Genomic DNA, 12,150 nt, shown 5'->3' on the forward strand with positions numbered 1-12,150 from the left:
TAATATTTGCTCTCTTATTTCCTTAATAAGGGTGAGTGTTACAGCCTTAAAAGTTTCCGAATGGAATCATGTGTTGGGTCTCTGTATCCTGTGGTCATCAGCTACGAGCCACTACTCATGTCGGGGTCTGACTACATTGTACTGATGCAATCGGATTATAGCACCAGGTGGAGGATCGGCTTTCACTGCAGAAAGAAGAATGAACTACTCTAATGCACCAGAACAGTGGAGGGCTGAGCACAACAAATAAGTAGCTGTCCTTTGAAGATTTTTTTTCTTCCAGTGATTAAACTTCCTGCTCAAGTGCTTATACTATACTTATAGTGAAAGCCACTAGCTTGAAACAATTTTCTAATTTACATTGCTTCTTCCTTCCCCACCCTGCCACAGACACTCAATTTCCAATGCACTATTTCAGAAAGGAAAACTTTAACAGCAAGGCTTATTTTATTATGGAGCTCTATTATGCTGTTTAAAAAAAAATCACTAAAACATATTCTGGAACATTCTGTAATGCTACATTACTGTTACCTGATAGTCTCTACTAAGTTTACTGTGACTTCACATTAACAGTGATCGCTAAACATATAATTGGTGGAAAAGAAAATTTAAAAAAATTCCACATGATATTGTCAATTTGTATTAAATGCTAAGAGAAGCTTTATAAAAGCATTCTCTTGCACTAATTTTTCAGTACCCTGATCTATGTTACAGCAAAGTAACCCCCTGTGGCTACAGTACTGAGTGAATACTGGAAAACTGTATATTGTTAACATTAATTTTATCTGTTTTCACATCTCAATTTGAAATGCAAGTGTAAAATCTGAAGTTACAAAGTAAATATGTAATGACTTTTTTTCATACTGTAACACCCAGGTCTTGCTGGTAAAATCAGAACTCTATTTACATTCTCATTTACTGAGATTTTTCTGTACAAAAACTATACTAAAATACTAGCTTTAATGGTATAAATTCATGCAACTAAACTGGGAAACACACAAAATAGGATTCATACTGGTGCTACCCTATCTCCTTTTTTAAAAGTTATATGTTTTACAGTAGCTTTTCTGCTTCTGCAAAAGTTTGAAGGGCTCCCTCTTTTTTCTTCAGAATCTAGATTGGCAGCTGCAAGTATAAGTTCCTTCTGAATATTGCTGTTGGTTGGTTGCAGCTGAGAAAAACACAACAAAAAGTGCACGTCCATCAGCTGCATGATTCTGCAGTGTGGCATTAAGCAATGCCCCTTTGCCCTGAAAGCACAGGGAAAAGAAAATGGTGGGGAAAAGTGCTTTAAAATGCTTTAAAAATACTGTTGCACAACTTCAGAGCTTCTTTTTGGTTCTTGTTTCCATCAGATATAGATCAGCTTGTCTGTAGATTAGAAAATGCTGGTGCTTTTCATGAGGAGAAACCATCATTCTCCCAAGATGTGAAGGACAAATTGCAATATTCCAAAGTATGAATTTACTGTGAATATTTATTTTCACACGAATAACATAAATAATCCAAACTGCCCTTACCAGTTTGAAAAAGGAAAAAAAGATGCAGCTGAGTTTGTGAGCACATGGAGAAAACAGCAGGGCCCTTTTGAGAACACGTGTGGGTACCGCAGGTGCCAGCAGCAGCATGGCCAGTAGTGCCACTCCACAGCCTGCTGCCCTGCTCAGCAACTGACCCCAGCTACAATACCCTCCCACAACACAACAAGGCAGCTGGGACCAGCTGGATGATGGAAGCCAGGGCAGAGAGACAGAAGATAATCCTGGCTTGTGGACATGGAATTGGCCTTTTGAAGTGTAGGAAGAAATTCAGCAGATGCTTCAATATGTGTGTCAAACACGTGCTGTGTCAAATAATTGAAGATGAAAAGTGTAAGGGAATGTCATAATTTGGAATTGATTCTAAACAAACAAAAAAAACCCAAAACAAACACGAAAACATGAAACAATTACTTTTGCAAACCTGTTTGTGATCTTAATGTAGCAGTATCTGTTGTAAAATTAATACAGTGAGTGAAGAGATTAATTGCACTGTATTGATTTCAATTTCACTGACCTTTTATGTCCTAAATTTAAAAAAAAACCCAAAAACCTAAACTTTTGAAATGTTCTCAACTTCTCAGTCTCTTCTCACGTCTGTAAATAAATTTTATTCTATTTATCTCCAAAACCATTTTTCATGAATTAACAACAAACACCGAAGAGATCTTAAATTTATTAGGTGCTTTTATTGCAACTTCTATAAGACAAATATGTACTCAGAAAAACTGGACCCAGTGTATCAGACAGGTAATTTTTTCATATTAATACTTTTAATATATTCAATATTTCTATAAATTCAGATATTTTTTACTATGGAGTTTTATAGAAGTGTATCTGCTTGAAATCACTAAACAATTTTCAAAAAAAACACCATACCATCAACAGTTTTCTACCACTGTTTGTAACAGACTATTTCATGGTAGGAAACTTTCTAGATGGAAGTATTTTGCATTTCAGTAAAAACCTATAAAACTTCAAGTACCTTTCCCCAGGCAACTCTGTCTCTTACATATGCCTAACTTATCTGGTCTACTTAAATTGTTTTGGTGACTGCACTATAACGGCCTCTTCAAATAATTTATAATCTGTGGATTTATTATACAATTATAAAGTGACAAGATTTATTATATTTAAGGTGGTATTTTAAAGTAATTGATTTCATCAGTCAATTTTTGGTCCATGTAACCACTTATATTGAAGTCAGTTGCATTACTAATCAAGACTTCCAGTAGCAATGCATATACAGGTAACTCAGTCTGTAGATTTTCACTGAACGTGCAATATTGCACACACAAATCTGAGACACTATAATTACACATTTTACACCACAGACTTAGTGGTTTATTAAAGCCTGCATACACTAGCTACACTGTGTAAAGGGGATATCAGTCATGCCACTTTGGATTTGAACATAACAAAACATTTATTCCACACTCGGTTTTTTAATATGAAAATCCTCTTTGCTCTTAAAATAGTTTCTGCAAAAAGCCACACAACCTAGGTCCAGGTAAAACATTCATGCCTATAAATTATATCCATTACTGGGAGAATTTTAATACAGTAGGCAGTAATTATTTTCAATGTCTCTTAAAACTTGTACCAGAAAATATACATTTTCCATAAAATCAAAAAATAAAGTATCTGAAAATGTTCTGTGATCAATCTAGAAAAACGAGCCCAGTATTAAAAGTTAAATTCTGCTTTCACATATACAATTTGAGACCAATGCATAGTATTTGTACAGGTGACAGAAGAGTTTGACTCCCTCTGCAAGACTAAAACGCAACAGCAAAGTATGCAAACTTTTATTTCACAAGTTTCACTTTGTCCTTCCGAACTTTAAATTTGGGATTGTTATTCACTTTCTTATTGAATGTGACAAGGATCTCCTCTTCTGATTTGTACTGTTCAGCAGCTACTGCGTAAAATTGAGCTATAACCTGTACAAAGACAGAGGAATAGTTTTTAGTTAGTAAAGATGACTCCACTTTAAGCAGTAATACATTCATGTTACTGTATTAAAAGTAGCATAGAATCTATGATGCTATTATTTCTTCGCAGAATTAGCACTGAATTTCTTCTGTAACTCAGTAAGCAATAAAGAACCCATCCTTCAGTTGACATTCTGTCAATTGATGTTCTGCTAAATAATGTAAAACCAGGATTTTACAAACTTCAGCATTACAGAAAGAAATTCACAAGTCAAAAGGAGATTAAAACCCCCAATGTTTTACCATACCTTTTTTCTTAGTCTTTTAATTGAAATTTCGTTGTCTGGAGCCTGTCTCAGAACAGCTTTGATGGTTCCACTCCAGTTGAATTTACCTAGAAAATAATTAGGTTTACAACACTGTTAGTAAAATTAGGCATTGCCAGGTCTTCTTCTCTACTATAGTTAGGAAGGTCCTGTCTCCTCAAGCTTAGAGCATGGGCAGTCAAATACCACCTTCAGAGGTCATTAATTGGTAGTTCCCAAATAACAATCTGTATTTTCAAGCAACAGCCATAACGTGTTGGATGACAGGAAGAAGTAGCTTTATCCAAGCATAAACTAAGGTCTGACACATCTGAAATCCAATTTATGATTCACTGAGCAAAAATGGGGATATGAGAGATACCAGGAGGTCCAAGAGAGCTTTTTCCTTTTTCCTCTGTGCTGGCTAACATGCAGGGAAGAGACCTGTGGTGGTGAAACAAACACACCAGATTCCTCACTGCTCAGTGGAACCAAATGTAGCCAGAGGTTGCCAGCACAGCTGAAGCAACAACTGAGAGAAGTAATTCAGTGTCAGATGTTAAGTGTAGCACAGGCTACTTACTCTGACCTGGTGTGTATATTGAATTTGCATTTATGTACGCTGCGGCCCAATGTATTTCATGGTTTCCTGCAGAGGCACTGTATTTATATTCTGCATTAGGTCTTTTAGTCTAAATTAACTAAATTGTCCCTTTAAGATACCTTTATTAGTTCCCACACTTTCTTTGTTGTCATTGGTGTTTTCAGTTTTCGTTTTCTTTGTTTTGATAGGAGGTTCCTCTGGAGCTGGAATTGGATAAACATACACAAAAAAATTTAAAACTAGAAGAAAAGTTCTGACACGACTTAAGGTTCTGTTCTTCTAACATGAGTTTATATTTGCTAAGAGGTTCAGATTATACAAAAGAACTGTGCAATCACTCTTAAAAAATAATCTAATTTGTATATGCAACTTCCTACTTAAAAATTCTATTTAGGTAATTTATTAAGTTCTGGAACTGAGAAAAAGCATCTTCGAAACAAACAAGAATATAAGTTGTATAATGAATACCTTCTACATGTTTATGTTTGCGTTTCTTTACTTTTGTTTCCTCTTCAACTTCACTCTGATGGCCATTTCCATTTGTTTCAAATTCACGTTTATGTTTGCGTTTCTTTACTTTTGCTTCCTCTTCAACTTCACTCTGATGGCCATTTCCATTTGTTTCAAATTCACGTTTATGTTTGCGTTTCTTTACTTTTGCTTCCTCTTCAACTTCACTCTGATGGCCATTTCCATTTGTTTCAAATTCATTCTCCACGCTCTCCTTTCCTTTCTTGGACTTTTTACTCTTTTTTACCTCTGACTGGTTTTCTAATTTCAAATCTTTTTTCTCCTTCTTTTTGTTCTTTTGTCTCTCTTCTTTTCGTTCTCTCTTATTCTTTTTCTTCTCAACTTTATCATCTGTAATTCCATTTTCTTCTGCCACTGTTTTTTCCTCAGTTTCTGCAGACTGGTGCTCTTCCTTCCGTTGTGGTGTGTCCTGTTCTTTTTCATTTGAAATCTTTTGTTGAAAAAGAAGATTATTACAATTTTTACATGCCTTGTTTTGACACTGCAACTTTCCCCTACTACAAAATTCATGAAGAACATTAATTTCTCGAAATCAATTAAATTTCTTACATATGGTAACACCAGATACCTGAGAAATAGCACGAGTGTGTCTGATTCCTATTTTAACTAAAGACTAAATGCTAATTAATGTCAAAGAACAAATGTTATCTTACAACATATATAATTTTTAGTTGAAGTAAATGTCCATGTGTTTTAACGTAATTGCTAAATGTAATTAAGGGAGTGACAACTCTTTGATTTACACAAGCAAAACATTACAGCAACATGCAGAACCTATTCCCAAATATACAGCCCTTGAGTAATAATCTTAGTTTTGCCACCCAGTTCCCTGTCTTGGGATGTCTGGGACAACAAACCGTTATTGCATGATGTTAACAAAGGCACTTCTAGTTGTTTTAATTTTACTTTTCTCACCTTAATATATTTGGTCTTCTTCTACCATTCCTTGGCTGATAATTATTTTCTTGTTGAAGAATGAATATATTAATGAAAAAAATAATATTTAATTTTAACTTTAAATTTAATAATTACTAGTGAAATACAATTACTGAAATGTTAGTGTGGCTATTTAGTAAGATAATAGATCTTTATACAAGGCAACTTAAAACCAACATGGTTTTGTAAGAAGTAATTTCAATTAAATTTGAATTCTACTTAGGAATGTCCATTGAGTACATAAAATTCAAGGTACGTTTTACAAAGAATATCTTAAGAGTTTTTTTAAGAACTCTTAAAGGTGCATTGAAATGATCTGAGCAAGAAAGCTGTGCTATATATTTTACTTTAATGCTATGCTCTATGGACAGTGCAAATTGTTTGCATTTAAATAGAAGTTTTTCAGATTGAAGATTTATTTTCTTTAAAAATAAGTTTAAATCAAGAGAGAATATTTTATGACTTAAATGAAGTTCTGTTGACTCAGTATTAATGTTCCAGCAAAACAAAGTACTTCAAATTCAGTGTCCAGAGCTAATATTATGTTCATATCCTTTAAAAAATGTGTTTCTTTCCTTCCTGGCTCTTATATTTGGATTCTTCAGAAAAACTGCAAATAGATTTAACTGGAATTATCAAATCAGAAACATGAAGCATAATCAACAGGGGATTAATGCCAAATCTATGCCTACACTCTTCCTCAAAAGAATGTGGGGGGAGAGCATCTTTACCTCAACAGAGAAATGAGATCTGTGACAGCTTTCTAATAGAAGCAATACATGTACACAATCACAACAACACCCTACCAAAACATGCTAAGCTAGTAATGAAATAGCAAAGAATTAGGCACTGACAAAAAGGTCAGGGTGAGTCCACAATTTGGACAAAAAAGTGGGAGGAATTTCTGTCATGAACTGGAGGATTTTCTCTCTCCCCACTAATAAGATAAGTGAACTGGGTGCTGTTAAGTTTTCAGTCCAATACACATAAATTTGGGTCCAATAAAGTTCTGAAAAGATATTTGATTCCATCTCAGTGTGTGCTAAAAGACTGGAACCAAAGATAAAGGTAGTGGTTTTTCCTTTCTTTATGTACTAGTAGCATTAAGTTGAATAAGCCTTCTGATTATCATGTCACAATTGTGTCACTGTGTCCAAGTTTTCAATCACAACCTACCCAGTATTCACAACTACTCCAGCGACAGTCTGTTCCACAAGTAAGCAATTCAGTCTAGAAATATTACATTATAACGGAATCCATGGTAACAACAGGAGACAATGTTTCTGCCAGCATCTACAAAAGGAGTCTGAAAGGCTTTCCTTCCAGCATTTTGAACTGCATTCTTGTTGTATGATGTTGTACCTCTAACTTAACTTACCTTTCTGGTTGCTTCTGAGAAAACATCCCACACCTGATCTTGTAAAGTGCTGTCAGTAATTCTCAAACTGTTCTTGATCCAATTCTGTGCAGGGAAAAAACAGTAATAACTGAAAATGTGCACCTCTGATTTTCTTTCTTAATTACCATATATTTGGTTCTTGGGTTTATTTTTCATTTAAGAATCTAATCACTGCTTCTGACTAAGACCTGGTTACAAGTTACTGCTGTGAATCTCTCAAGCCTCCTTACTAAACTGTACTATGGCTATGTACATAATGCCTATGTACTGTTATGAGGCTACACCACTCTCTGAACTGCCTCACCAATAGCAATCCCAAAGAGGTTAAGTATATACAGAAGATAATCCTCAAGCTTTTGAATACAACTTGTTATGTTAATGTCCTACCAAACCTTCTGACTGTTCCCATGAGTTAAAACATTAATGATCTGATCTTATTTATTTGTGTACTGGACAGATGGTCATGCTCCTCAATGGATACCTTAGTTTATTACAGAAAAGTAAAATTTAAACAAATGTCTCGAAGCAAACATTTGAAAGTTGTTTGGGTTATTGCAAGAGCTCCTGGTGAAACAAAGCCATAAATTTCAACTTATCTGTTTACACTATCAGCAACAGATCAACTTTTAGAAACATGGAATTCTATATAAAACCTAATGTAAAGATTTTTGCACTGCACTGAAAATCCCAGGAAAGGTGCATTAGTAAATTGAACAATGAACTGCAAAAACATTTGATCTTTCACTGCAACATATATTACCAAAAAGAAAGCGGCTTCTTGACAATATAATTTTCCCTGCTTAGAACATTAACTTTCTAGAAAAGTATTTTAACCTTCAGCTCACTAGCAGCAATTTTACCACAGCTCTATTAGGTTCTATTTGAGTGCTTTGGGAGCAAGCATGATCTTCTCTCAGCCTCACCATCTGAGGCACAAAACAGAGAGGGGAAAAAAAAAAAAGGGCAGCTTGTCAGTAATTCTTTACTGATACAACATGAAACATTTGGAATTTACTTTAGTGAAGCGTGCAGTGTGGAAGATTCTGTCAGAATACTGAGTAACAGGAAAACTCTCAAAACAGGATCTTGACTTCACCAGGGAAAAACAAGGCCAGAGAAATAAAAAATCTTTAGAAGTATGTCTAAGAATTTGGACATTCAATAGAAATTGGAAATAGGGAAAAAAAGAAAGGTATTGAAAAAAGAACAATTTAAAGATTATGTTTAAATGGTGAGTCTCTGGCTTAATACCTAATTAAACTGGCACAAAAAGAGTCCTTTTAAGCGTGGAAATGTATTTTACAAATATTGCCTATTTGAAAGTCAGGCATTACACCATCTATACCAATGCCCAAATAAGCAATGTGTCCCACCTTTGTTAAAAGAGAGTAGCACTTCCTAAGAAAGTCTATTTTTGAGCTCACTGCACGGATTACTACAAATCTCCATTAAAACATACCTGAAACTTTACTTTTTTTCTTGGAATGTTATCAAAGGCACGCATCTGCTCCAGGATGTTCCGCACTTTAGGGCTTATATTTGGCTTCTTCATGACTTCATGGATTTTCTAAATAAGAAAACCAGAATTAAATCAGAAAAGCAGCATAAGGATCAAATGGTACATCCAAGGTGTGCAAGTTTGAAGTACACTGGAGAGAATCACCCAGTGCCCACAGCTGGTATAGTCTGTTCACAGGAAATGTTCAAAATGCATGAGAAAAAGACTGATCTTTGCTTTAATCACAGATCATTAGATGTGTCAGTTATCTGTCTAAGCATTTATACCTATACAGTAAGCATAGGCAAGCAGGACTGCTCACCAGTGCTTTCTGATGTACAAGTTACAATCTGTAATAAATACATTTTAAAGTAAAGAAACTGTACCATATTAGGGATTCTTGCAGCATGAAAAAGACCTTTATTAAGAAAAGCAATTGTCAACTTACTGGTTTTTTGTAAGCTTCTGGAGTTAATTGTGAAAAATCAGGCTTACTTAGATGCCACAGTTTGATATGCTTTTCTTTTGGCAGCAGTGCCAGCTTCCACAACTATTAATCCCTGTAAGACTGTTCAGGATATTCCCAAGCTATGGGTGTCAGCACAAGAGAACAGAGATTAGGCCAGGGCAGTTCCTCATGGCAGTTCCTTGAACAGCACTGCTGCTTGTGGGGGTGAAAAACAGCTGAGCTTCCTGGTACTTAAAGACGCAGCCACTGGACACTGGAGAGTCTTCCTGTACTAAGGTTTTGTGGATGTGTTAAGACTATTGGAAAAGGGTGTTTGGTAATAATCCCTCAGCTTTCTGTGTAGGAAGAACTTACTTCTGAGGCAGGTTTACAATGTTCATGAGCAATAGCTCTCACATCATGCTGCCTTTAACAATGTCCTCAAACCATGTTCAATCTCAACCACTACTCATCTTTGACTGTATTACTCATACACCTTGTGTGTGTGTGTAGCTTAGTACCTTGTTAGATTGTGTTCTATACAAGATAGAAATCAACAAATCCATGTATGAAGGTGATTAACTTGTTACTAATGAGGTTTTAAAAATGTGTTTGAGTTCCTTCCACAAATCAACGAATAGCCTTAAGAAGGCAGATTCTTGCACAAGACAGAAAGGGTATTAGACATTTTCATCTGTGCTGGAGCCTCTCTTGTTCAACATATTTACAAAATATCTGACAAGAGGACAGGGAAATTTTTCTGATGATTGTGAAGCTATTCAGGATGAGGACTATAAGGATTGCAGAAAGATTTTAAGAAAATGAGTGACTAGGTAATAAAAGGGTAAATTACAGCCAACACAAATTCATGTAAAGCAGGATGCAAAGGAAAAGCAATCTTAACTTCACATCTAAAATGGCAGGCTTTAAGTTGATCGCTGGAGCGTAGACACAAGATCTTGGGTTTAAAATAGCCAATTCCATGAAAATTCCAGAACAATGATCAGCAGCAGCAAAAAAACAAAACAAAAAACCAAAAATAGATTGACTGGCAAAAATCACTTTGAAAGATACAAAGAAGGACACAGAAAACATCATTATGACACACAGTAAATCTATGGTTCATCCATATCTTGAACTCTATTTCACAAACATACAGTAGAACTGGGAAGACTTCAGAAGACCAAAGAGATAACTTACATATGAAGAACAACTGAGTAGGGTAGAATTTCTCAGCCTGGAGCACACACTCAGTGTGCAACTGAGAAAACTACATTAAATCAAACTAGTATGAGATAAATTCAAAACAAACAAAAGATACATTTCTTACCAGGATAAGCAAAAGACCTACCTAAGACATGCCAAAAGAAATTTGAGGATATTGGGAAAAACAGATCTCTGGTTTGATCCAGTATAGCCTTTCTAGCGTCTGTAACAATTATAAGCAATAGTTATTTATCATATCTGTATATAATACAAACTTACCTGAATCCACTCCTGCTGTTTGGCATCTCCTTTGTTAGTTTTGGCTTCAAAACCTTTTCCACCATATTTCTGGTCTTCACTTATGCACTTCACATGTTCCTTATAGTCATCACCCCTGAACATACGAGATTTTTAACCACAGGTCACAGAGATACTTCAGTCCTTTGAAATGTGCAACACCTAATCAACAAATTCAGTATGTTCCAAAAGGAACATTATTGCCAGTTCACTCTCTCTGCAGTAGCAGAGTAAATAACAGCTGTTGATGATCAGAAGCTGAAAGCTCTGTTGCTGATGCCTGTTTACTGCTGAGGTTTAGTTGTCTATGAGGTTCAAACTTGGATGATTAAGCCTAAATTTCTATAAAAACATGTATATTTTTAAATACAAATATTATTATTCAGACATAGCCACATTTAATTCTAAAAGACCACAGAAAAAAACTTGTATTTGTGACAACCTCTGCAGAGTGAGAAAAGCTATTTCACATCCTTTACCTACCAGAAATCCTTGCCACAATCCATGCAAGACAGGCACTGACAGTTTCTGCAGATGTTCACATGCTTTTCAACCTGTGCTTTCTTCACAGCTTCTCCACATGCATTGCACGTGAAAACTACCATGTTGGCGAGTGGTCAGGAGCTTCCAAGAAGTGGGTATAGCCTCCTTCCTCCACATACAACCACAACCCTAGAAACACAAAGAGATCTTACACTTACGGCTTGAAAAAAACACGTGGATGGCCAAAAAGCACCCACAGACGGGGCGAGCAGTCCCATCCTGCAGGTGCAGGAGCTCGCCTTGCCTGACACCCTGAGCACAGGGGAAAGCCGTGAGCCGGGAACCAGCACTCCCAGTACTCACCACCGCAACCTGGGAACCAGTAACCCCCAAACAAGGAACCAGTAACCCCTGTACCCGCCACCCCAAACGAGGAATCAGCAATCCCTGTACCTGCCATCCCAACCTGGGAACCAGTGACCCCCACACCCACCACCCCAAACCGGGAACCAGTGACCTCCATATCCATGACCCCAGCCCAGGAACCACTAAACCCCATACCCACCGCCCCAACCCGGGAACCAACGACCCCCCATTACCACCCCCCAACCAGGGAAACAGTAACCCCCAACCCAGGAACCAGCAATCCCTGTACCCGCCACCCCGATCCGCCTCCTTTTCCAGGCACGACCTCCCCCGGCCCTTCCGTCCCGCTCCCCTCAGCAGACCCGTCCCGGCCGGGTCCAGGCGAGCGGCGCTGCCGAGGGGTGGCCCGGCCACACGGCGTACCCGCCACCCGCGCTCCTGGCCGGCAGCCACTGCTGCCGTGCCGTGCCGCCTCTCCCGCTCCTGCTCCCTCTCCCATTCCCATTCCCACTCCCGTTCCCACTCCCGTTCCCGTCCCCTGCCCCCCCGCACCTCAGCGGCCGCAGCCGCCCCGCGCGGCACGTGCCGCCGCCCGGTTCCCGCCG

At 37.4% G+C, this 12,150-nt stretch overlaps 1 protein-coding gene across 4 annotated transcripts; it reads right to left on the reverse strand.

The window, feature by feature from the left end:
• Positions 1 to 2,207: 2,207 nt before the first annotated feature.
• On the reverse strand, positions 2,208 to 12,149 carry LYAR (Ly1 antibody reactive). 4 transcript variants are annotated; one of them, XM_051798461.1, is made up of 9 exons: positions 12,098 to 12,149; positions 11,180 to 11,368; positions 10,679 to 10,793; positions 8,707 to 8,814; positions 7,227 to 7,310; positions 4,850 to 5,342; positions 4,501 to 4,584; positions 3,781 to 3,866; positions 2,208 to 3,481 (listed from the first exon to the last, which is right to left on the reverse strand). In XM_051798461.1, exons 2-9 carry the CDS (start codon positions 11,299 to 11,301, stop codon positions 3,347 to 3,349), a joined length of 1,227 nt encoding a protein of 408 aa, XP_051654421.1. In that variant the 5' UTR covers positions 11,302 to 11,368; positions 12,098 to 12,149; the 3' UTR covers positions 2,208 to 3,346. The 4 variants fall into 4 exon arrangements, with proteins under 4 accessions (XP_051654421.1, XP_051654422.1, XP_051654420.1 ...); XM_051798462.1 differs by lacking the exon at positions 12,098 to 12,149 and adding an exon at positions 11,908 to 11,931; XM_051798460.1 differs by lacking the exon at positions 12,098 to 12,149 and adding an exon at positions 11,543 to 11,568.
• Position 12,150: the final 1 nt, after the last annotated feature.

This window comes from Manacus candei, unplaced genomic scaffold (genome assembly GCF_025592945.1).
Source record: "Manacus candei isolate 608988 ecotype Guabito, Panama unplaced genomic scaffold, ASM2559294v1 h1tg000048l, whole genome shotgun sequence".
In the NCBI taxonomy this organism is placed as follows: Eukaryota; Metazoa; Chordata; class Aves; order Passeriformes; family Pipridae; genus Manacus; species Manacus candei.